A 25,797-nucleotide genomic window follows, 5' to 3' on the forward strand; every position below is an offset into this window, starting at 1 on the left:
ACAGTCGGGAAAACCGGAGCACCCAGAGGAAACCCAAGCCAACAAGGGGAGAACATGCAAACTCCACACAGAAACACCAACTGAGCCGAGATTCGAACCAGCAACCTTCTTACTGTGAGACGACAGCACTACCTACTGCACCACTGCCTCACCCGCTAATATTTTAAATAGTATATATTTATATATGTTGATGTTTATTTATAATATTTATAATATATAGATGTTTGCTGGAGAACCTTCTCTGTATGTTTGTCTGTATTATGTTAATTAGTAAATAGTTATGTAGATGTTTATCGATTAACCGAGCAGGAAATGAGGTCAGGTAGCAGGAATGGACAGGAGCCTTTCTGACTGCTTCATTCGTCTCGTGGCTTTGTCTTGTTTTTATGATGAGCCGTGAGCTTTTATCTTCATGAAGAGCTTTTCCATGCTGCCTTCCAGCCACGACTCCTCATGTTTTTTTCTCTCTTCCAGGCCTGGATGTCATCTGCCTGTATTTTTTTTTTAAGAGAGGGTAATAAAGCAGCAGGAGATCAGAGAGTGAGAGCACTTGTCCATCACTGCAGAAGCTAAATGTGTTCAGTCTTGGTCGGCACATTTCTCAAACCTTCAGCTCAATATTCTCTTCAGTTCAATACATTCAGTCAAAAAGCACACTCAAACATTGGGGGAATAGCTAAATACCTACCTAAAGAAATGTTAATCAAGAAGCATTTTCTAAACAAGAAAAAAAACTATTGTTTGTTTCCAGAAATATTAAGACAAACGTAAAAATAAGCCTGCTTTTGTTGTGAAATAAGAGTATTTTTAGAATATGTTTTGCTTGTCTATGAAATGCTTCTTAATTAAAGAATATTTGGACGTTTGGACAAGAAATAAAACACAAACTCCAAGATGGAAAGTGTTTTCGCAGTGCTCTTGAAGCAGAACTCAGCTGAATGTAAAGCGAGTCCATCTGAATGTGATTGTCAGAAACTAAAGCCGTCAGAGATCTTGCAGAAATATGCAGCACAGCTCACCCAAAAATGAACAATTCTCCTTCTTGACCTTGTGTTGTTCCAAGCCAGGGTCATTTGCCATGTGGAATCGATTCACAGGAGCGCTTTATACCTTCATAAGTGTGTAATGGTGTAAATTATACAGCACATTATAGAAAAGAATCTCATTGCAGCATTATGACAGAAACCATTATGTGAAGTTTATTTATACACTAATGTCGAGAGGATCACGTGCTTATGATTGCTTAATGACCTGCATTATTCAATATATGATTGGCCAATCAGACGATTCCTAAGCCTCAGATTCATATGACAGCCATCTTCATTTTGAAGAATCCCCCCGTCCACTCCTCCTCCTTTCCTGGATGGGTGGCACGGTGGCCCAGTGGTTAGCACTGTCGCCTCACAGCAAGAAGGTCACTGGTTTGAGTCTCGGCTGGGTCAGTTGGTGTTTCTGTGTGGAGTTTGCATGTTCTCCTCGTGTTGCTGTGGGTTTCCTCTGGGTGCTCCGGTTTCCCCCACAGTCCAAACACATGCGCTATAGTGAATGTATATGAGTACATGTATTAATGAATGTGCATGGGTGTTTCCCAGTTCTGTGTTGCAGCTCTAAAGGCGTCTGCTATGTAAAACATATGCTGGAATAGTTGGCGGTTCATTCCACTTTGGCAAGCCTTGATAAATAAGCGACTAAGCTGAAAGAAAATGAATGAATGAATTACATTTCGTGAACAGTGGAGTTTAATGAACTGTTGAAATGAATGCAGTGCTTCTTGTCTGGTTGATTTTTTAAGAAAGCAGATCTTAAACACGGTGATTTTGTACATGAGCTAGCTTATTTAAAAGTGCATCTGCCCCATTAGATGTTTTTTCATGTCTTCTTCATCATATCCTCTGCTGACCGTATGTTTGTATGAACATTTTAAGCTTAGGCATTCTCATCCAGCTTTATCACAGCTCTATATTTAATGCAGTATCCCGGTATGTACTTAAATGTGTATGAAAAGCTAGTTAGAGTGATTAAGAGTCAAGAAAACGAATGGGTCATTTTTACCCAGACAGACTTTCTCAGCCGCCACACTATCAAGATCTTCATTATGCTCCACTCTTACAGCTCTCTGTGTGTTTCTGGCTTCAGGTGTGAAACAGGCGTCCAGTTCACCTTATAGTGTTGATGTGAGCTCCATGCATTGTGTTCTGTCATAATTTACAGACTGGCATCATTTATGACTGATTGCAGTGGCTGTTTTGGAGCGTCACCCGCTGTGGGCAGAATTCAACATGTGATCAAAGCTAGGCTGCGGCTAAATCTCAGTCAGACGGGGATGATTTGACCCTTGGGATTCTCGGTTCTGTGCTTCCCGACGCATTTCCAGACTCTCCACAGCAGCTCCTGTTACACTGCATGGTGACAAAAGGATATACTTTGCACTTTTACTTAAACATTCTGGGATTATTATTAAACTATAAGAAAAAAAGACTTGGGGAAACAAAAATAACTACACAACTAATTATCTGAATGAACTGATTTATTTCCTCTTTGTCATGATGACAGTAAATAATATTAGACTAGATATTCGTCAAGACACTTCTATACAGCTTAAAGTCACATGTAAAGGCTTCACTAGGGTAATTAGGGTAAGGTTAGGGTAATTAGGCAAGTTATTGTATAACGATGGTTTGTTCTGTAGACTATCCAAAACAAATATAGCTTAAAGGGGCGAATAATATTGAGCTTAAAATGCTGTTTAAACTATTAAAAACTGCTTTTATTCTAGCCCAAATAAAACAAATCAGACTTTCTCCAGAAGAACAAACATTATCAGACACACTGTGAACATTTCCTCAATCTGTTCAACATCATCTGGAGAATATTTAACAAAGAGAAGAAATTTCAAAGGGGGTGAATAATTCTGACCTCAGCTGTATGATTTCTGTATAAACGTCTCGTTTGTAGTAATGTGAATGACCACATATAAAAAAAATCTTTCATTTTTCTCATGGGAAATTTAAAATGTTCTTATTTGAGGGTGAAAAATGCTCAATCCCAATTCTACCCCATAAGCTGAATTTATACTTTGGGCTGGCATCGGATCGCGGATCTCCACTGACTGCTCGCGCACCTCACGAAACAGCCGAGGCTTTTATACTTGCCGGGTTCGCCATTGTAATATCCTTTAAAAGGACAATGGGCGGTCAAAAGAAACCCAACGTAAAGTCAGACGGATAAACAGAGGAGTAGGAAGCTTCCAGAACTACGTCATATCATTCAAGATTTGTAAACTAATTGTTTTTATTAATTATTTTATTGATCATAAAGATTTTTATAACTGTTCAAGATTTGTTATTAATCAAACTTTGATGCATCACTTGCTTTTGACTCGGCTGAGTCCATTGCCATTTCTTTGTGGAGTTTGCATGTTCTCCCTACATTTGTGCGGGTGCTCTGGTTTCCCCCACAGTGAAAGACATGCGGTACAGGTCAATTGGGTAGGCTAAATTGTCCGTAGTGTGTGTGTGTGGATGAGTGTGTGTGGATGTTTCCCAGTAATGGGTTGCAGCTGGAAGGGCATCCGCTGCGTAAAAACGTGCTGGATAAGTTGACGGTTCATTCTGCTGTGGCGACCTTGGATAAATAAAGGGACTAAGCTGAAAAGAAAATGAATGAATGAATGATTGAAAGTGGCCGTGTGTTGGCCCTTCTAATATCTTTATATTTATTTGCTCTCCTGATAAAACTTCATCCCAAGCATCATCTTTAGCTGAAATATCGACCTTTCCTCGCTGTCAAAGAAGATTAGGTGTAAAGAAACGTCTCCCACAGCGTTTCCATCAGGGACCAGTCAGTGCAGTCTGACAAGGGCAAAGAGTCAGCTCTCCTCTCCAAGAAAGTATGTCCATGCTCTTCAGATCTGGAGGAGGATGATGAGGAGAGGTAGAGAAACTCTGGCTTCCCCGCGGGGCGGCTCGCTGAAAACATTCATCTTCAACACCAAATTAAAGAAAGGCACAAACTATACTCAAGCCAGCGTCATGCTAAATCATGCTAGCAATGTGCTGAAACATGATCGTGACATCCCAACACATGAACACCATCCATCACTCTACTTTCTTCCCATCGCTTTGTCTATATGTGCATCCATCAGTATATCTGTCTGTTTGTGTGACTTTAAAATCTTTGAACTTTAAACTACTACTTGTCCAAACATCAGATTACCTGTGACGACGAAGCCATCGTCCATCGTGATGTTTCACATTAGACATCGTACGATGCCAAATTGGTCAAATCGCCCAACCCTACCACACACGTCTCGCTCCATATTGTGCCAGGTGTATGATAGGCCGCTGTAGGTGCACCTTAGCCCACCCTACCTCGTAATCCAGCCCTCACAGAAGAGCTGTTGCAGAATTTGAACGCAAAAAGACCCTGTTGAATATGATTGACGAATCATTTTGAATTACAAGGGCACAAGAATAAACTCAAGAATTAAAACCTGCAAACCACTAAAACCAGTTCACACACACAGTTTGGCGAACACACTCTCTGTGAGTCATCAATATGACAACACACTTCTGAGAGGAAGGGGGTGATGGGAAAGAGCCAGAGATCTGGACTGCATTACAGCGGCTGCTTGATGAACTATAGCACAAACACGGCGGCGGGGGCAGGGGGGTGAAGCTGACCCATGCAGATCAGTAGCCCTGACACAGGTTAGCACTGACTAATTTCCCTGGGACAGAGGGCTCTGCACAACGCACATGGGATCATGGAATCAGATGAGGGATGAATGAGTGAAACATCTGCAGCTTCTGTTTACAGAAGAGCTCAGTGTGACAGTCGCGTCATGGACTACCCTGTTCTGATATGAACACTATTAACCCTTGTGCATTCCGTTTGCCGTAAAACCCTACAATAAAGCAGGCAAGATGTCCTTTAAATCCTCAACTCTTCTTTTTTTCATGAAGAAATCCCTCATCTTCTTCACACACTCTGTGAATGTCTAATGTTGATGATACACAGGGTAACTTTTGGAGTGTTGTTGCTTGGCAGCTTTGGTTAATGTTGCCATGAACAAGGTCAGACACGGGGTCACGGGTTACAGGTACAATATTGCTGCCCTTTCTGAATCAACCCAGGCTCATTCTGGAAACGTAGCCCCGCGGACCTTTTTGGAGACCACGAAATACGTCTGAAATAATATGTATTTGTGCAGTTTTTGTTTTCGCGAATCCACGAGTGGCCGCTGTGTGCTTTTTTGCACCTAGAACGCCTCTCGCGAGTGCGCGCCCGTGCTGTTCTCGAGTGAAAAAGTCGCCAGAAGCCGCTGCCGAGTGACCGTCTGACCAACTGGCTGAATGACTGAACGATTCACTGTGCGGCACACCGGCCAATCGGCCGACCCAGCCACCCTCCTCCTCCTTCTTCCCTAAACCCAAGCGACCATTTACGAAAGCCGTGCGGAAAAACAAAAGCCTTTGTCCGATTTTGATCACGTTTTCGGATTTCCACGCATTCTCGCCCCGTTATGAACTCGTTCGCTTTATTTTTTGGCTTCTGTTTTTTGTCTTACCTGATTTCTGGAACCGCTCTTCCTCGGACTCGAACCCGGTCGTTGAACCTCCTCCTCTGGGCCTCTGCTCCGCCGACGTAACACGACGAGCTAACCAGACAACCCGTCAGCCCATCCGACGAGCTTGAAGAGGAGTGGTGTTACATCGCCGGTAGCGTTTGCTTGAAAAAAACTAAATGCGGCCATACGTACCTAAATCGTGGTGTCCAGAAACATCCACTGGCAGGGCCGGTGCGTCCATAGAGGCGACCTAGGCGGCAGAATAGAGAGGGTGGCGTCCCCGACACTACCCTCACCACCCGCGCCCTTAGTTATATCCGCGTCTAGCTCGGCATAATAGAGAGGGCGGCGTCCGCGACAGCTCCCTCGCCCCATCAACCCCCTCTTCACTTTAGGGTTGTGGGCGGCGTGACCGTCCTTGCCTAGAGGGGCAGTTCAGCTTGCTCCGGCCCTGTCCGTTTTCAGAATGAGCTTGGATTGTTCTGAATAGATAAGTAATCGAACATCACCACTTTGCAAAAAATTGCCCTTCAACATTGCTCAAGAAGTTGAGAGGATGCAGACCTGGTGCAGTGCAATCTGAGCTGCATCCAATGCTTTATAATGCCTAACCCCACCCCTAACCCCACCCCTCACAGTGACGTCACTCACTCCATTGAGTGCACTGTGTCTGACATTGAATCGCTGAGTGATGCAGTCTCAGCTTGCATCATCAAGGCTGCATCCAGATACTATTGAAAAAGTTGGTAGCACTTTATTTGAAATAAAACACACTGAATCTCTCAAAATCTCAGCAAAGGATCATTAAGCAACTCCACAAACAGCAGCTTATTACCAACCTGTTCGAGAGGGGTCTGGCTGCAGACCTGGTGCAGTGCAATCTGGGCTGCATCCAATGCTTTTTAATGCGCACCCCTAACCCCACCCCTCACAGTGACGTCACTCACTCCATTGAGTGCATTGAGTCTGACGTTGCATCGCTGAGTGATGCAATCTCAGCTTGCATCATCATGGCTGCATCCAGATTCTATTGACCTGTTCGCCTTATTTCTGACAGACTCTACAAAATTCCATACAGTGATATTATTGACAATTAACAAACAATAAAAAAATAAAAATAAACATTATTGAGGAGTACAGCAGTTGCTTTGCTTGGACTCTTTGACTTGATTTCTAATGTTAGTTTCTCTTTGCTTGCCAAATAATGTGTTATGGCAAATACGGCATAAAGCAGTGGTGCTCAACCCTGCTCCTGAAGATGAAATGCCCATGTGTGTTTTTTTTAAAGACAGCTCTAAATAGTTTGAGAATGAATGCTCTTAGCTTCATGCAGATGCTGATAACCCGGAGTCTGTATGCATCGTCTTCACCAACAGATCTGATTTCATTACTTACAAAATGAGTTCAGTCCCACAGATTGTGAGAACAAAGTTTTGGATATACAAGCGTTCGATACTAAGGATGAGCACATTTGTTCCGTTTTAAAATCACGTTTTTTTTTTTCTTCCTCTTCTCCTCTCTAATCTAAGTGATCCGTTCCCTGTGAGACGTGCTCCCGGTTGAACCCCTGCTGGCCGGGCCTCCAGCCGCTCATATGCTGGAACATTTGAGCACATCTGTTGTGTGTTACGTGATGGATTATTCTGACATCTGCCCCCATCTATCCCCCACCTGAACAGACAGCTTTCATTTGGCTGAACTCAAAGTCAAAACCATGTTCAAAACCGTGCGGGAGAACAGAGACGTGGAGTTCGGCGGGTTTCACCTTACTTCAACCATAATCTTATTATCAAGATAAAGTCTAAATCAGTCATTCATTAGGACTTTGATTCAAATGGACACGCGGATTCTCTTCAAAACACATTCTTCTTCTTAAATAAATACGATTTATTTTCCTTCTGGTGATTCGAATGTCGAGCCAATGCCCATATTAGTAAAGACTGGCAGTGTGCTGCAAGAAAAACAGCCAGACTCATCCAACACTCACACTGTCAGGAGGATCAAATATGCAAATGTTAATTCTACAATAATAAAACACAAGTGCGCATTTAAAGTGATCCATGTTTGTGTTAAATACATAACAGTGGGCCGTGGGTAGCACAATCGCCTGACAGAAAGAAGGTTGCTGGTTCGAGCCCCAGCTGGGTCAGTTGGTGTTTCTGTGTGGAGTTTGCATGTTCTCCCCGTGTTGGCGTGGGTTTCCTCCAGGTGCTCTGGTTCCCTCCACAAGTCCTAAGACATGCAATACTGGTGAATTGGGTCAGCTAAATTGTCCATGGTGTGAATGAGTGGGTGTTTCCCAGTGATGGATTGCAGCTTGAAGGGCATCCGCTGCGTAAAACATATGCTGGATAAGTTGGCGGTTCATTCCACTGTGGCGACCCCTGATTAATAAATGAACTAAGCCAAAAGAAATGAATGAACGAATGAAACATGTGTTTTTGAGCAGCTCGGTATTGAAGACTAAATGCTAAATGTAATGTTTCTGAAAGATATTTAAAAACAAATGAAACAAAATACATGTTTATTTAATGAAAACTGTTTCATTCGCAAAAAAAAAAAAACATTTATGTTGAATAATGATTATATGTAAATTCCAACCTGATTTCATAAGGAAGGTAATTATTTTACATTTTGTCCCAAAAGTGGATAATACTCATGAAAACATGGTTTATAACCCTGGCCCTCATTGAGGGATATAAGCAATATTGTATTTAAATATATGAAGTAGATTGATACTAAATCAAAATGTTATGAATTTCCTTGATATTGCCTTGGTAAATTCATGAATTGCCCACATGTCCCCATGGATTGTTTTCAAGCTTCTGTCCATTAAGTCGAGGTCAAAAATATGCTGCTTCATGATCAGTGTTGGGGAAAGAGTTTTAATGTAATGCATTACAATAAGCGGTTCATTCCGCTGTGGCAACACCTGATTAATAAAGGGAATAAGCAGAATAAAAAATGAATGAATGAATGAATGAATGCATTATAATATTAGGTTACTCATCAAAAAATGTAGTTGCGTTACTTCACTACTTTTTATAGTAAGTAATGTGTTACATTACTTTTGCGTTATTTTTTATTATCAGGCTGAGGCTTGATCTCTCTCAGAACTTGTTTTTTTAAAAACTTTTTTTAACCTTTTTTTCACTTTTTTAAAAACATTTTTTACTCTTTTTTTTTTTTTACTTTTTTTAACTTTTTTTTTAACCTTTTTTTAAGGATGTTTAAAAAACACACATAAAAAAAATATATATATATATTTATACTTCCTGACCACAAAGCTATACATGCCATATATACACTCATTTTCTTTTCAGCTTAGTCCCTTTTGTAATCCGGGGGCGCCACAACAGAATGAACCACCAACTTATCCAGCACATGTTTTTACACAGTGGATGCCCTTCCAGCTGCAACCCATCTCTGGGAAACATCCACACACACTCTACGGACAATTTAGTCTACCCAATTGACCCATACCGCATGTCTTTGGACTGTTGGGGAAACCGGAGCACCCCGAGGAAACCCACTTGAACGTGGGGAGAACATGCAAACTCCACACAGAAACACCAACTGACCCACCCAAGGCTCAAACCTGCGACCTTCTTGCTGTGAGGCGACAGCTACTGCGCCACGCCGTAGATTACTGAAAGTTTAAAGCAATGTTTGCGACTTTTGTACTATTTGTCGTAAATATAAAATCAGTATCCATTATATAATCCCAATTTCCTTATCATCCATGCGTTCAAAATTATGAACACTTTCTCTCATTGCGTCAATTTTAATAAGCTAACTAAGAAACTTGCGTCACATTTTCAAAAAAGTAACTTCAACATTCGTACTTCTTTTTAAAAATGCAATGCGTCACTCGTTACTTATTATGTAACTCGCATGACCTATAATGCGTTCCCCCAACACTGTTTACGAATACTGCGTTTCTAAAACCGTTAAACCTTTTTACACTTGTGTAGGTGCTTTTAGCTTTGTAATATACCCCCTTTACTTTATTCAAGAGCGAGTATTGTCATCTGATTAAACATTGATGATCTGCACACTAATGAGGGTAAACTTATGATACACAGGGCAACTATTTGGTCACACTTTATTTTGAGGGTCCATTTGTTGAGTTTAAGGTACATTGCGTCAACATGCCAACGAATTCTCATTAGATTATAGGTAGACTGTTAGGGTCGGGGTTAGCGTAAGCTGACACGTACTTTCAAATGTTATTATAGTCCAACGCAATCTCACGGCAATTCGTAACTTTTTGATTTAGCTAATTCCTATGAATTCGTATGATGTAATTCGTACAATTTAATATGATTTGCTCATCACCCAATGACGGTTGGGTTTAGGGGTGGGGTTAGATGCCACGCCTCCTTTTTAAAATTGTACTAATTCGTACGACTGAACTCGTTCGAATTTAAAACGTAAAATACTTACGTTTTCGCGTGAGATCAGGCTGTATAATCAGCTAAATGCCTGTTGACGGAGCACATCAACAGATATTACACCTTTGTGCAGAAATGCACCAATGCGACAGAGAATAACTGTAAGACCGTGAACTGTGAGCTAAACTGAAGTGTTATTGGTACTTGAAATGGCAGTTGTTTTGTTTATTTTGTGATTAATTAATTTGGACATCTTTCATGCAGATTTTGAGTAAAAATCTTACTCTACTTTTGAAAGACTGTTCTTCTTTTCATGATTTAGCATTGAGAGGTACGTGGGCTTGCCCTGGAAATCTAAATAAAAGCATATAAACATTCCTAAAGCCGTCTCAAGCAACATTTAGACCATGTCAAACTCAGAGCCCAAGCATGGCACCCATGAAATATTCATCCATCTGTCAATATTTGAAACAGCTTGTCACTTTCGCTTGTAGCTCTACCGTCTACGCAATGCAACCCAGTCTGATGGCGTCCCCTAGGCTGCTGTTCTGTAACAGAGCTTTCCTTGTGCTCACTCGACGTCTGTTTCTCCACGACTATCCGGGGCATGTCAGAATCTTGTAGGCCCAACTCATGTGTGTTTATTTGTTTGTCTGCAGTGCTTACAACCATGCAAGGAATTATGGGAAACAAGACGAGCCCTGTCTCCCAAGACCTGTGAGGTAAGTCTCTCCACAGAGAGCTTGTTTCTGACTGAATGCCTCATGCTTTTTGCTGACTGCAGATTGTTACAGCCGTGAAGGAAAGGCTAATAGTGTAGGATGTTTCTCTGATTAAAAACCACACAAATCAACACAGCGCACACATGAATATACCTCTGAGACCAGCATACGCCTGTGCAAGTTAAATTAGCAAATGGAGCCATGTAGTCACGCTTTGCAATCAAAGATGTGACAAGCGTGCATGTGGTTGTGTGTGTGGTGGTCTAAACCAAACTGGTGCAGCAACTGAATGGCTCTCCCCATACAATCATTATATATATATACACATACAAGAAATAGCCAAAATATAACTCTATTTTGCCAAAATACTTTTAAAAAAATACATTCACATAGATATATTTTCTACAAATACACCTTTTGGCCATTTTTGCAAATATATAATACATATAAAAATAGCTATCAAGCAAAACAATTAAAAACTGCTTTTATTCTAGCCCAAATAAAACAAATAAGACTTTCTCCAGAAGAACAAACATTATCAGACACACTGTGAACATTTCCTCAATCTGTTCAACATCATTTCAGAAATATAAAAAAAAAAATATTCAAATGGGGCCGAATAATTCTGACTTCAACTGTAAATACACCCCTCACAAGTCTATCTTTAAAATTCATATTTGTAGTAGGAAGCTATAAAATATTATATTTTAGCATTTACATTAGGTTAGTCTGTACTGAAGCCAAATCTTGAGCTTATCTGACAAAATAACTTACAATAACGCTCAAAAAACGGGTATACCCAAATTAATATGTTATATTATTTAAAATATTGAATACAAATTTTAAAAAGAGGAAAAATCAAAAGAAGCAAAGTAATAATAATAATAATAATAATAATAATAATAATAATAATAATAATAATGATAATAATAATAATAATAATTATAATGATGATAATATTAATAATAATAATAATAATGATGATGATAATAATAATAATAATAATAATGATAATAATAATAATGATAATAATAATAATAATGTTAATAATAATAATAATAATGTTAATAATAATAATAATAATAATGATGATAATGATAATGTTAATAATAATAATAATAATAATAATGTTAATAATAATAATAATAATAATGTTAATAATAATAATATTAATAATAATAATAATAATAATGTTAATAATAATAATAATGTTAATAATAATAATAATAAAATTAATAATAATAATAATAATAATAATAATGGTAATAATAATAATAATAGTAATAATGTTAATAATAATAATAATAATAGTAATAATGTTAATAATAATAATAATAATAATAATAATAATAATAATAATAATACTAATGTTAATAATAATAATAAAAAAATAATAATAATAATGTTAATAAAGGGACTAAGCCGAAAAGAAAATGAATGTATGATTGAATGAATAAATAAATAAATAAACAAACAAATAAATAAATAAATAAAAGCTAAAAATGCGTGTTATATGAAAGACATCTGTATTTGAGTCCACATACTAAAATGAATACAGTAAATGTGTAATGAGTGGGGATTGCGCAACAGAGGTGAGAATCCAAATGCAGTTTATTATTTTTTTTTAGGCAGACAAAGGTCATAAAAGGTGCAAACAGGAGCATGAAGTTAACCTATGAGTGTGGATCAAAATAATAGGTGAACAGTCAGGATAGGTGGCAAAACAACATGAGCAAAGAAACAAAGGTCAAAACAAGGCTAGACAAGGCAAGGCAAATGCTTGGAAATGCTCACATACAGTTAACAAGACTCAGCAATGTGTGTGTGAGTGAGGTGTATTTATAGTCCTGGTAATCAGACTTTATAAGCTTTAGCTGTGTGTTTGCAATCAAGGGGGATCTGGGCCAGGTGTGTGGGTGAAGTGCATGATGGGATCTGTAGTGCAATGAAGGTGAGTGCAAAAGCAACACTGCTGGTGATGATAAGGTTGGAAATGCATTTTCTTCACCCTGAATACATATGTAGAAATACATTTTTTGGTGTAAATGAAATATATTTTTGATGTCAAACACCACATGTTTAACATACTGTTGACGTCAGAATTATTAGCTCTCTTGTGAAGTTTTTTTTAAATATATTTCTTAAACTAAGTTGAACAGATTGAGGAAATGTTCACAGTGTGTCTGATAATGTTTGTTCTTCTGGAGAAAGTCTGATTTTTTTTATTTGGGCTAGAATAAAAGCAGTTTTTAATAGTTTAAACAGCATTTTAAGCTCAATATTATTCGCCCCTTTAAGCTATATTTGTTTTGGATAGTCTACAGAACAAACCATCGTTATACAATAACTTGCCTAATTACCCTAACCTGCCTAGTTACCCTAATTACCCTAGTGAAGCCTTTACATGTCACTTTAAGCTGTATAGAAGTGTCTTGAAGAATATCTAGTCTAATATTATTTACTGTCATCATGACAAAGAGGAAATAAATCAGTTATTAGAGATAAGTTATTAACACTGTTATGTGCACAAATGTTAAATAAATCTGCTCTCTGATACACAGAAATTGGGGGAAATAATAATTAGGGGGGCGAATAATTCAGGAACGTCAATAAATCTGACTTCAACTGTACATTTAGAATATATATTTGGCCTGGAAAAAAGTCAAAGATTTTACCGTATGCCAGTGTGAATTCATGGCCCATTTATGCCATGTCCCTGGAGTGGTTGAGCGCAGAGATTATGTTTCTCTCAGCGGAGATTATTGAAGTAAACCAGATAAGAGCCGTATTTACGTCCAGAGCTTTGTTCTTCACAGAAAACGCAACAACTGTTAACATCCTGCTGAAGTTCATTGATCATTATCTCAAGAAAGCTTTAATTTAAACAGTCAGCGTGAAGCGTTTCAACGCTTGAGCTCTATCAGATGGACGCTCTGTGTGGTTCGGTTGTGCGTAAGACTCGTCGGGTAATAATAAGTACCCAGAAAGCTTCACAGCCACTTAGAAACATGCAGTGAAGGCCTTTGTTGTTTTCCCAATTCTGTGATTCACCCAATGGAAGAAACATGCTCCTCGTTGAGACTGACAGAAGTGTTGAGTTGAGTAATCCTGGAGATGAATGCTTTCCAGAGCAGCCACATGTGTGTGTGTGTGTGTGTGTGTGTGTGTGTGTGTGTGTGTGTGTGTGTGTGTGTGTGTGTGCGTGTGTGCGTGTGTGTGTGTGTGTGTGTGTGTGTGTGTCCAGCGCCAGAGAAGGTGTGTGTGAAAACAATGTTTACTTGGGAATTGATCAGAAATCATGTTGCACTACTTGCTTTTTCAATCTTCAATATCTATTTTGCACATTATCTTGTTCCGTCTTATGTGCATTTTATATTTCATAATTTAGCAGATGCTTTTGTTCAAAGCGGCTCACAATTGAGGAGGCATTCAGCAATTCAACAAGAGACAAAACCCACAAGAAGTGTTAGTTATACAAGCAACTGTGTGTGCTCAGAGAATTAACAGCTAGAGTAAGGGGGGGGTTATAGAGAGAAGAGTGTTTCTACAGGTGGTTTGTCAAGCCCACTCACCTGTGTGATGATGTTTTGAGGATGTTGTGTGGTGTGGTTTGGGAAAAGAGGAGATGTTTTTTTTTTTAAATATGAGGCGGAAAATATCATAAACAAACAAACAACGACCTTATTTATCAGGGGTCACTACAGCGGAAGGAACCGCCAACTATCCCAGCATATGTTTTATGCAGTAGATGCCCTTTCAGGTGCATCCCAGTACTGGGAAACACCCATTCACTCTTACATTTACAATCTATAGCGCATGTGTTCGGACTGTGGGGGAAACCAGAGCACCTGGAGGAAACCCGCGTGAAGGAGTGGAGAACATGCAAACTCCACACAGAAGGGCCAAAGATTCATTCATTCATTCATTCATTTTATTTTCAGCTTAGTCCCTTTATTAATCTGGGGTCGCCACAGTGGAATGAACCGCCAACTTATCCAGCGGATGTTTTACGCAGCGGATGCACTTCCAGCTGCAACCCATCACTGGGAAACACTCACACACATAAACTATGGACAAGATGTTTTTGGACTTGTGGGGGAAAGCGGAGCACCCATAGGAAACCCATGCGAACACGGGGAGAACATGCAAACTCCACACAGAAACACCAACGGCCAAAGATCTCCAAGTGAACATGACTAATCAACAAAACAATCTAAACATTAAGAGATAAGGAGCCCAACAATACATGAAATAAACAACCAAACAAACGTAAAGCAGGTTGGGACTAACCACTCCAAACTAAGAAAGTAGAAAGGAAAACGCAGCAGCCGTACCTCACTGTAAGATTTCAAGCTCATTTAAACTGTCTGCGCACAAGAAGTCATAAAGTATTATCAATTATTTATTCATTTTCCTTTGGCTTGGGCCATTATTTATCAGGGGTCACCACAGCGGAATGAACCACTAACTATTCCAGCATATGTTTTATGCTGTAGATGCCCTTCCCCAACAGCAATCCAGTTCTGGGAAACACCCAAACACTCTTGCATTCACACACACACACACACACACACACACTTACATCTGTTTGTTTTTTCCAGTGTTGTGCAGCTCTAGCTCTTTCGTCATGACCGGTTATTTCCTTCTACTTCATGTTCACACGTATTGCAATGACAGTAAAACTCAACTTGACTGGTTTGACTCGGGCCAGAAAGGTGAACAGCGTGAGAGACTGTGAGTCAATACAAACACACGCCGGGACAGAGACTCGGGGACCGCTGGCCGCCTCTGTCATCCACCGGCATGTTTGGGTGGGTGGTTTTGTCTAACCGCTGCGTCCCACTCGGTGTCTGTCTTTCCTTGACTCTTTGTCACTCCCTGATTTTCCAGCTGCCTCTCATTAGTGCTGTGTGCTAAATCAAGCTCAGTATTGCTCTGAGAGTTAGAGATTTAAACACACCCCATGCACTCGCTACAGGACAGCATTTCACAGTTTGGTCATTGCAGGATTTTGCTCAAAGTACACCAGACTGCATTATTGGTGGTGGTTTTCTAGTGGAGGATATCTCAGCTTGGATGAACGACCATCACCTACTGCTTAACCTGGCAAAAACTGAACTTCTTGTCTTCCCTGCAACACCACACATACGACATGACTTCTCCATCCAGCTGGGATCATCCACCATTACTCCATGTACACTGTTAACCCTTACTGTAGATTATGCAGTAAATAACTGTAAAATAGCCAGTGTTTAGCTGTAATGAAAAGAAACAGTATTTTACTGTAAAAGGAGCAGGATTTGTATGAAATTATGTAGTGCTAAGAATAAATTACAGTAATTTACTCTATGTATCATTACATATATTTACTGTGATAATAAATGGTAAATTACTGTTCAACCATTACTGCCCCATCTACTCTGATGCTTTATGTTGCTATTTTATATTCATTTTATTTCTGTGTTTTCTTTGGTTCCTTTTATGTTTTTAACATTGAGTATCAGGAGTCAACCAATGCCACAGAACTTTGTTTACTTTTTCTATAATTAATCTAATTTAATTGCCTAGTTTGACCTATAGTTAAGATTTTAAATTGCACTTTCAACTGAATATTAGTATTTTGCTAAATAACTAGTAAAAATGTGTTATTAAATATATATATATATATATATATATATATATATATATATATATATATATATATATATATATATATATATATATATATATATATATATATATCTTAAACAACACGCACATACATTTTTGCAGAGACTCAATGAATTTGTCTGGAAAACTGGCAAGTAAAAGTGCCATTAACAGTATAAAGGCTTTCCTAAATAAATGTATAAATCATGATATTTGTTGTGTTTTTTTAATTTTTACTACAGATTTGGAACGACATGAGAATCAGATTATTTATTTATTTATTTTTTTCTATGGATGAAGTTTATATTATAGTATATTTTTATTGTTTTTATTAAACGATATGTGCATAACTGTGATAAATGTAGGCAGTTGCTTTGAAAATATGCTATGTACCAGGGGTGTCAAACTCCTGGAAGGCCACAGCCTAGTAGAATTTAGTTCCAGCCCTGCTTCAACACACTACCTTTAGATTTAGTTTGATCAGGTGTGTTTAATTAGTATAACTGCACTGTTACTCTGTAGAATGTGCAGTAAATAACTGTAAAAAACAATGATTTAGGCATCACCACACACTCCCACAGGCTGTCCGTCTTATTCTAAACACAAAGGTGTTAGAAAGAGTTTTCAGAAAATGCTGGCCCTTTAAGAGAGCCAGGCGTTTGATTTGTTTACTGCTGAGTGTGCTCTATTCTCTGTCTATCAATTCAGATGTTGAGTCTGATATGTTTTAGGCTTTAAATAAGAATCTTAAATGAGTAAGTCAAATGTGTTCAAATGTTTTTGAGGGTTTATAAAATAAGGCTGTGTTTTAAGTTATATTGTTGTTATCTTGAACTGTGTACTTGAAAGCTACATTGTTAGCTAGTTAGCCTCTCCTCATATAACTTCTTACATTACTTTTGTTTAAGTATTTATTGGATATTGCATACTGCCATAATGTACAGATGCTAACAGTTGTATGTATCTTTCTGGCAACTAAGCCAAAATTAAATTCCATCATCTGAGTAAGGGAACATGTGCACATCATCACAGGGAATCACAAAAACATGATACACAGCCATCCACACACAAAAGCTCCCCTGTCCGGTCCCAGGTTGTGAGTTTGTTGCTAAGTATTTTTCAGAGCTGTGTTTCCATCTATGAATTTATATTTGAAACAATAAGAAAGATTGTTGTCATGAGATAATTATAGCAATAAAAGATTGGATCCTTTGGTTTTTCGGTGTTGCCAACTTTATTTTCGTTTTCTATAATTATTTTAAACTTTTTGAGATTTGACAGAGCTTTTAATTATTTAAAACTTTAAAATTTAAAATAATTATTTTGTTTTTTGCTGTTCAGTTTTTTTTTTTTTTTTTTTTTTTTGCATGGTCAGCATTGAGGAGAGAGTAACACATTTCACTGCAGCACTTTGTGTGTGTGTGTGTGTGTGTGTGTTTATTGGATATGTGATTGTGATAAATGTTAGCAGTTGCTTTAAAAGCAACTTCCTGCAGATTTCAGTTGCTTCCATATCAAACACACCTAAACCAATTAATTAGGACCTGAACAGCACTTGATAATTACAGGCAGGTGTGTTTGATATGGGTAGCAACTGAAATCTGCAGGAACGTAGATCTCCAGGAACAGGATTAAGCACCCCTGCTATATACCATGGGGGTCAAACTCCAAGTTACTGGAGAACTGCAGGGCAGCAGAGTTTAGTTCCCACCCTTCTTCAACATTACCTGTAGATTTCTAACGAGCCTTAATTAGTTTTATCAGCTGTGTTTAATTAGAGTTACAGCTTAAAGTCCCGGTCACACTGAACTTTTCTCCCTTTAGACTTCCATTCATACGCATGTGAATGCTGCAGACCTGGAATGCTAGCTCATGCGACAAATTTTTACAGTTTGCAGCATTGGAAAGTTCAAGCTTGGAGAACTCTGAACTGCAAAATCACATCATGTGATTGCTTGAGACTAATCAAAGATCAAACCATGACCTATCTGAACAAAAATTATGGACCAGTTGCTTGCTTTTTCAATCTCTAAATATTTTGTTTAATCCCATTCCTTTTCGCAGAGCCATGTGACAGAATTTTGCATGCTTAAACGTTAGTTTGACTGCAGCCTTGCTGTGCAGACCTGGGGCTCTCAGTAATATGTAAGATGATATTTATATCTGCTGATTTCTTAATTTTGTTATACATTTTCTGTTTTATATTTGTTTGCTGCCAAAACAATAAAATAAATTTGTCAGAATTTACAACTTAATTTAAAGAATTAATAACAGGTAAGAATACTAATTAATTTTAGTAACACCTTGACATACTATTGTGTATGCAGTATAATGCTGTGAGTTGTAACACTACAGTACAGTAATTAACTGTACACAGTTTCCAGTTAGTTACCACTACTCTATTACAGTGATTAACTGGCAACACTGTTGCCAGCCACTCACTGTAATGGTTCGGTTACAGTAATTAACTGGCAACACTGTTGCCAGTTACTTACTGTAACCAAACTTTTACAGTGAGTAGCTGGCAACAGTGTTGCCAGTGTTCTACTGTAAAAAAGCCTGGTAAGGTCTAACAGTGTAGTTCTTTAGGGAATCTTGGAGTGATCCTGGGTGATCAGTTGTCCTTCAAAGAGCACATTGCTAATGCCGCTCGATGTTGCACTCTTCAAATTAGACCCTTATTAGCAGATCATGCTGCGCAACTGTTAGTCCAAGCTCTTGTCATTTCAAGACTGGACTACTGCACTGCTCTTCCAGCTGGACTCCCATCCATTAAGCCTCTACAGATGATCCAGAACGCTGCAGTTTCTCCAGTCTTCAATGAGTGCCAGTGTACCACCTCTCCTTATCTCATCTGCCTCTAGCTAAAACAACTCCTACTCCAGCTCTAAATTCTCTGAGCACGAACAAGTTACTTTGAATAACCAGCACTTCTCGTGTGCATTGCCTCTTCTTGTTGAATCACTGAATGCCTTCTCAATTGTAAGTCGCAAAATCATCTGCTAAGAGTGTTAACTATACACCCTAGCCTAAGACAGACTGTACAAGTGCTTTCACATAAGACAGAGCTGTATTGTGCAAGATATTGAAGTATGTAAGCATGAGAAAGCAAGTAACGATTGTTTTCCTTGTGAGATGGTGCATGTGGTCAAGCCAACTCACCTGTTTACAGCCATACAGCAATGCCCTACTGATGAGACGCCCCCTAATCTGTCTATTGCATTGTCTGTCTATAAGCATCATGAGTGTGTGACGAGCGCTGAGTTCCTGAGGTCGCTACGTGTGCAGAAGCAGGGTGACTGTCCTCCAGCGCAGCGGGCGTCAGGCTTCGCTGCAGCCTGTGTGGAGAGCTGTGCGCGGGACCGCGAGTGCTCGGGGGTAAAGAAGTGCTGCTCAAACGGATGCGGACACACCTGCCAGTCTCCAGCCAACCTGTTCAAAGGTAAAACACACTGCAGAGCACGCTGCATGATACTGGGGAATTTCAATAAACGTATTTATGTAATGATCATACTAAAAGAAACAGGTGAAATATGCATGAGCTCATTTAAATACATATAATTATCATTTAAATAAGCTCAATATTATTCGCCCCTTTAAGCTATATTTGTTTTGGATAGTCTACAGAACAAACCATCGTTATACAATAACTTGCCTAATTACCCTAACCTGCCTAGTTACCCTAATTACCCTAGTGAAGCCTTTACATGTCACTTTAAGCTGTATAGAAGTGTCTTGAAGAATATCTAGTCTAATATTATTTACTGTCATCATGACAAAGAGGAAATAAATCAGTTATTAGAGATGAGTTATTAACACTGTTATGTGCAGAAATGTGTTGGAGACATCTGCTCTGTTAAATATATATATCAAGGTGCAGTGATTTAAACTTTAAAACACCAGAATGACCGAAAACCTCAGGGGAAAATTCTGAATTTTGTTAGTTGTTTTCATTGGCTGGGTACATCAGCCCTCATCTGATTGGTCAGATTTGGTTAAGCAACCCAGCCCATGCAAGTAGCACTTAAATGTTTGGCAGGTTAAAAATACATATAATTTATCACACTTCCCTGCAATGAATATTTCATATTCTATAACCGCGATGATGATAATTTTCAATATATTGTGGAGCCATACTGTAGGGTTTCATGAGAATGCACTTGTGTTTATGAATGGAAGATGAAGGAAAAAATGCTTTTCTTACTTAGATTTATAGTCTTGTTTGTGGTCCAACTATCTAAAAACTCTTAAATCAAGCTGAATTTTCTAGACAAGCAAAACATTTTGTCCTGTTTTAAGATATAATATGCCAAAATTAAGTAATTTTTTCCCTAAAACAAGTTGAATAATCTGCCAATGGGGTGAGCAAAATAATCTTATCGCAAATCAAAAAACAAGATTATTTAGTTCACCCCATTGGCAGATTATTCAACTTGTTTTAAGGAAAAACTCACTTAATTTTGGCATATTATATCTTAAAACAGGACAATATGTTTTGCTTGTCTAAAATGCTTCTTGATATAAGAGTTTTTAGATATTTGGACCACAAACAAGACAAAAAATCTAAGTAAAGAAAGCATTTTTTGCATCATTGTGTGACACCACTTGTCTAATCTCAGTCCTATTACTCCTGTGTTTATTGCACCATGATGCTTTGTGTAAATTATGTGAATAACATTAGTTGAAGTGTGAACTATATTTTTAAAATCTGGGTACAATGAAGTGTCATTTTTCTACTCACAATTCAGTCAAATATTAAAAAGCCCTAAATTAGAATTAGATATTGCAAATCAAATTAGATATCGCTAATTATCTTTACAAATTATTTTACCCCCCCCCCCCCCCCCACACACACCATCAAAGGGAACTTTTTGTTCTTCTGGAGAAAGTCTTATTTCTGGACAAAGTTTTAGTGTAAAAAATAAATAAATAAAAGCAGTTTTTAATAGTTTAAACAGCATTTTAAGCTCAATATTATTCGCCCCTTTAAGCTATATTTGTTTTGGATAGTCTACAGAACAAACCATCGTTATACAATAACTTGCCTAATTACCCTAACCTGCCTAGTTACCCTAATTACCCTAGTGAAGCCTTTACATGTCACTTTAAGCTGTATAGAAGTGTCTTGAAGAATATCTAGTCTAATATTATTTACTGTCATCATGACAAAGAGGAAATAAATCAGTTATTAGAGATGAGTTATTAACACTGTTATGTGCAGACATGTTAAATAAATCTGCTCTCCGCTACACAGACATTGAGGAATAAAATAAGCAGGGGGTGAATAATTCTGACTTCAGCTGTATGAAGTAATGTTATCTTACAAGATTTGGATTAATAAATTAAATTGGATTATTATTACTCCATGTTTATAGATATTTTTTAATATATATTTGAAGTTTTGCGTTAAAGCTCAATTGTAAATGTGTGTTCTGAGTTTGTCGCCCCACAGTAAAACAGATGTGTTACTGTATTCACCACACAGCCAAATTTGAATAGTCATAAGCAAGGTAAATGAGAGTAGTTTTTACAATCTTGAAATAAATCAGTCCGGGCTATCAGTGGTTTAGGGCAGGGCTATCAGTTCTTTGGGCTGAGCGGGACAATCATTAATTTTAGGTGGGGGAGATCAGTCTGTTATGGTGGCACTATAGCAGTCTAGGCTGGGGCTCTGCCTTCATCCGTCAGTCAGGTTTCCTTTATTTCACTTCCAATGATACAATTCAAGTCATGCTTGAGCCTACATCATTTGTTTAAAGTTCAGGACCGTTTCCAGTGGATGTACATCACAATAGAGGAACAGGACAGTCTTAACTTCCGTTTCATAAAGCATATGTGTGGGGACTGATCCTGATCAGCAGATTCATCCCAATAGTGCAAAAGCAGCGACTACTCAGCTGCGGAGAACTTTAAAAGCCATGCATATGCATTAAACATGGATGTTCTTAATCTCCAACATCTTTGCTTCTCTTTGACCCAAATGTAATTCACAGCTGTGTCTTCTGTTGTTTGCGTACGGCAGGAATTAAACACTCAGCGAGGGTTTTATCCACTGTTGTATTTCTTACCTGATTAGCTGATTTATCTCCAGACGCCCTGGCCAAACACACTTCAGTTGATTCATCATCGTTGTTGTTTTTTCTGCTCAGGGGTCCCGCTGAAGCCAAGAAGAGACATTTCCTTTTCAGAGGACCATCAGGGACATGTGAAGGTGACATGGATGTCTAAGTTTAACGTCTCCGTCGAGCCGGTGCTTTATGTCCTGCAGAGGAGGTGGAATCATGGGATTCACCCCAGTGAGGACGAAGCGTCGGCCTGGCAGACAGTTCTCATGGTAAACGGTCACGGACACAAGGCTCTGATTAAGATGAAGAGTTTAGTTTATTCAGCGTAAGTGCGTGTGGGTTTGCGGAAGAACCCACTGTTACACATAACTCCTCAAAGCTCTTTCCAATGTCTCTTCCATAACTCCGTTCAGCTTTAGCAGATGTGTGTTCAAGCGAACGGCCACATACGCACTGATTTGTGTTCATTAGCAGGCGGTCTGTAATTGGAAGTGTTTATAATCTACATGCCAAGTTGTCTCCACATGCGGCCTTGGATTTAGCCAATACTTTAAATAAACTGTTCTTACAGGAAATATTAATGAAAGCGCACACTTTCATGAACACTTCATTTCTTCTGAATGTGCACTTAATGGACTTTAAAACACAAGTTCATTCATTTTCCTTCAGCTTAGTGTCTTATTTATCAGGGGTCACCACCGCAGAATGAACCGCCAACTATTTCAGCATATAAAACATGTAAAACATTTTTTTTTATTAGAATATGCAAAAATTATACAAATACAAGAAAACATCAACAAATAACAAATACAAAGCAACGAAACAAAAACAAAACAAAAATCCCAAGTGCTACACCAACTACTACTACAGAAAGTTACTTATATTACAACTACTACTGCTTCTACTACAGCCACAACCACGACTACTACTACTAACGTGTCTACTAATACTGATACTACTACAACGACTACCACTACTGATACTACTATAGCGTTTGCTACAACTAATACAACAACGTCTACTGCGACTACTACTACTACTACTACTACCACCACAATCACTTCTACTACATCAACATCAACAACATCTACTACTGATATTACTACACCAACAACAACTACTACTACTACTGTAACAACCACACCATTACTACTTCTGCTACTACTATACCAATGACATCTACTACTACATGAACTACTACTTCAATAATCTCCATAACAATTACTCAATAACAATCGATACTATTACAATGACTACTACTACAACTACTACTACTACAACTACTACTACTACTACTACTACTACTACTACCGCTACAACTACAAAAACTGCAACCTTAATAATGATAATGGTATAAATACTTGTAATAATGATAATGAAAAGATAACCGGACAAGTCAGAACAGTAATAATAATAATGATAACAAAAAATAAAAGTAATACCATTTATGACAAAGGTGTCGAGGAAAGGGGAGGATGAGAAATCAGGGAGAAGACAAGTAATAATAATAATAATAATAATAATAATAATAATAAATAATAATAATAGTAGTAAGTAGAAGGGGTAAGAGAGGAAAAGAAAAAATAAACTAATAATAATAAACAAAAATTAATAAAATAATAATAATAAAAAAAAAATAAAATAAAAAAATAAAAAAAACAGAAAAGGAAGGGAGTAGTCGAAGAAATAGAAAAGAAACAAAAGGAGTGAAAAAATAAAATAAAATAAAATAAATAAAGTTCAGCAAACAAAGCAATGAGAAAAAGTAAAAAAAAATGAATAATAATAATAAAACTAAATAAATAAAAAGGAAAACACTATATCAATGCTAATTATGAATAATACAAACCCACATGGAGGAATAATATTAAAGATATGTATGATAGATTATTAACTTGATAACTATAATATACTCATGCTGGTAATAATAATACTAATAATAATGATAATAATAAAAACAACAACAGCTGTAACAATAAATTGAGGAGGTTGTAGTTGTGTGATGGGCATTGAGGTATATAGTGTTTGTCAGTTGCTTTGTGATGCATTAAAATAAAAGTGTAACGTGTGGCATGGATCAGTCCAGTGCAGTGCCCAGGCTGCCATGCCCACGTTACACTTTACCCTGTGAATTTAGTACGTATAAGTAGTTTTTTTTTCTTCCTTTTTTCCTTTTTCCCTCTCTTTTTTTTATGTAAAACATTTTAAGCAACTAACACTACTAGCATAATAGACTACTTATTAGCTCTGTATTAATAGTAAGTTGAGTTTAGGATTAGGGATGCAGAATGAGATCGTACTTTATAACTACTAATGAACAGTTCATATCTTAATAACAGCAGGTCATAAGTGCTCCCTTTACATTTAAAAACATCCTTCTGTCTTACTCTTTACTCAAAAAATACAGAGTATTTATTTCTTTAGCAGAAATTCAGTGCATTAACATTAAATGAATGATCATCAAATCCAAAACAATCTGACTCAAAGTAATCTGAGCTTAAAGTAACTGCTCTCCTCCAGAGATTAAGAGACATTGAAAGAAACAGGGAGCTCATTGTGCCGCTGCTGAGCTCCCGGTGGGATCCGTGATGTAATGGATAGGGATGTGTGAGCTTTGCTTTTCAACAGGCCTTTATAGCCAGATCTCCCTGCACTGGATCAAGCTGTCATTACCGAGCCTCTTATCAGCATACAGCAGTGATAGAGCTCTTCCATCCCGCATTAGGAGCGGATTTCTCTTAATTAAAGTCTCTCTTCTCCCAGACCATGGAGGACCGCTCGGTGTTGAAGGACATCCGGCCTCATAGGTGGTACCAGTTTCGAGTGAGCGCCGTCAACAGTCAGGGCACGAGGGGCTTCACCACTCCCAGCAAGCATTTCTTCTCTGTGCGAGGTACAACAAAACTCTTTCATTTCTGAAGGGAACGTCTGTGTATTTGCTCCACTACTGTAGTTATCAGATGATAGAAGCTATTTCAATTCGGCTTCCTGGTAGACATGCGCTATTTAAAACTCCATATTCAACACAGATGTCTACTTACAGTGGCTTTTTCCACCCTCATCCTCATTTCAGTAGCCTACAAGTACCATGAAACTAGATGCATAGTTTGGGTTTTATTATACTCTTGCTCGTACATGGAAGTTAAACAGTAAAATAATAAATAAGTGTAGTCTTTCATGGTTAAAAATGTAATCCCCCTTGCTCCTGATGTGTGTTGTGGATGTCATATAGACCAAAATGTAATTATAGTCGACAAATGGGGCTGATAGACATGCAATTACTGATGTGTTTGAGTAGTTTTAACGTATATTAAAACCCAAGCAGGAATGAAATGCCTGTTTACATTCACTCCAGAACAATTACAGTAAGAGCTGAGTGATATACATGATTAATAACC

General features: G+C 38.1%; 1 protein-coding gene and 1 long non-coding RNA gene across 10 annotated transcripts in view; one reads left to right on the top strand and one right to left on the bottom strand.

The window, feature by feature from the left end:
• The window catches only part of anos1b (anosmin 1b), a 347,052-nt gene that overhangs the window by 292,579 nt on the left and 28,676 nt on the right, over positions 1 to 25,797 (top strand). For 8 of the 9 annotated variants that reach the window (XR_015521059.1, XR_015521063.1, XR_015521064.1 and 5 more), the window contains 4 exon segments: positions 10,623 to 10,685; positions 19,572 to 19,776; positions 22,484 to 22,668; positions 25,163 to 25,292. Coding sequence is in view for 3 of the 9 variants with exons in the window: in XM_087302368.1 (XP_087158494.1) it covers positions 10,623 to 10,685; positions 19,572 to 19,776; positions 22,484 to 22,668; positions 25,163 to 25,292 (583 nt within the window). In the remaining 6 variants the exon portion in view is untranslated. 9 annotated transcript variants of the gene reach the window in all.
• LOC141380269 (uncharacterized) lies at positions 1,937 to 8,120 on the bottom strand. Its single transcript, XR_015522477.1, has 5 exons — positions 6,042 to 8,120; positions 5,336 to 5,951; positions 4,371 to 5,242; positions 4,193 to 4,308; positions 1,937 to 4,153 (listed from the first exon to the last, which is right to left on the bottom strand). It is a non-coding gene; the product is annotated as an uncharacterized LOC141380269 (long non-coding RNA).

Source organism: Danio rerio, chromosome 22 (assembly GCF_052040795.2).
Source record: "Danio rerio strain M-AB ecotype USA chromosome 22, GRCz13ab, whole genome shotgun sequence".
Lineage (NCBI taxonomy): Eukaryota > Metazoa > Chordata > Actinopteri > Cypriniformes > Danionidae > Danio > Danio rerio.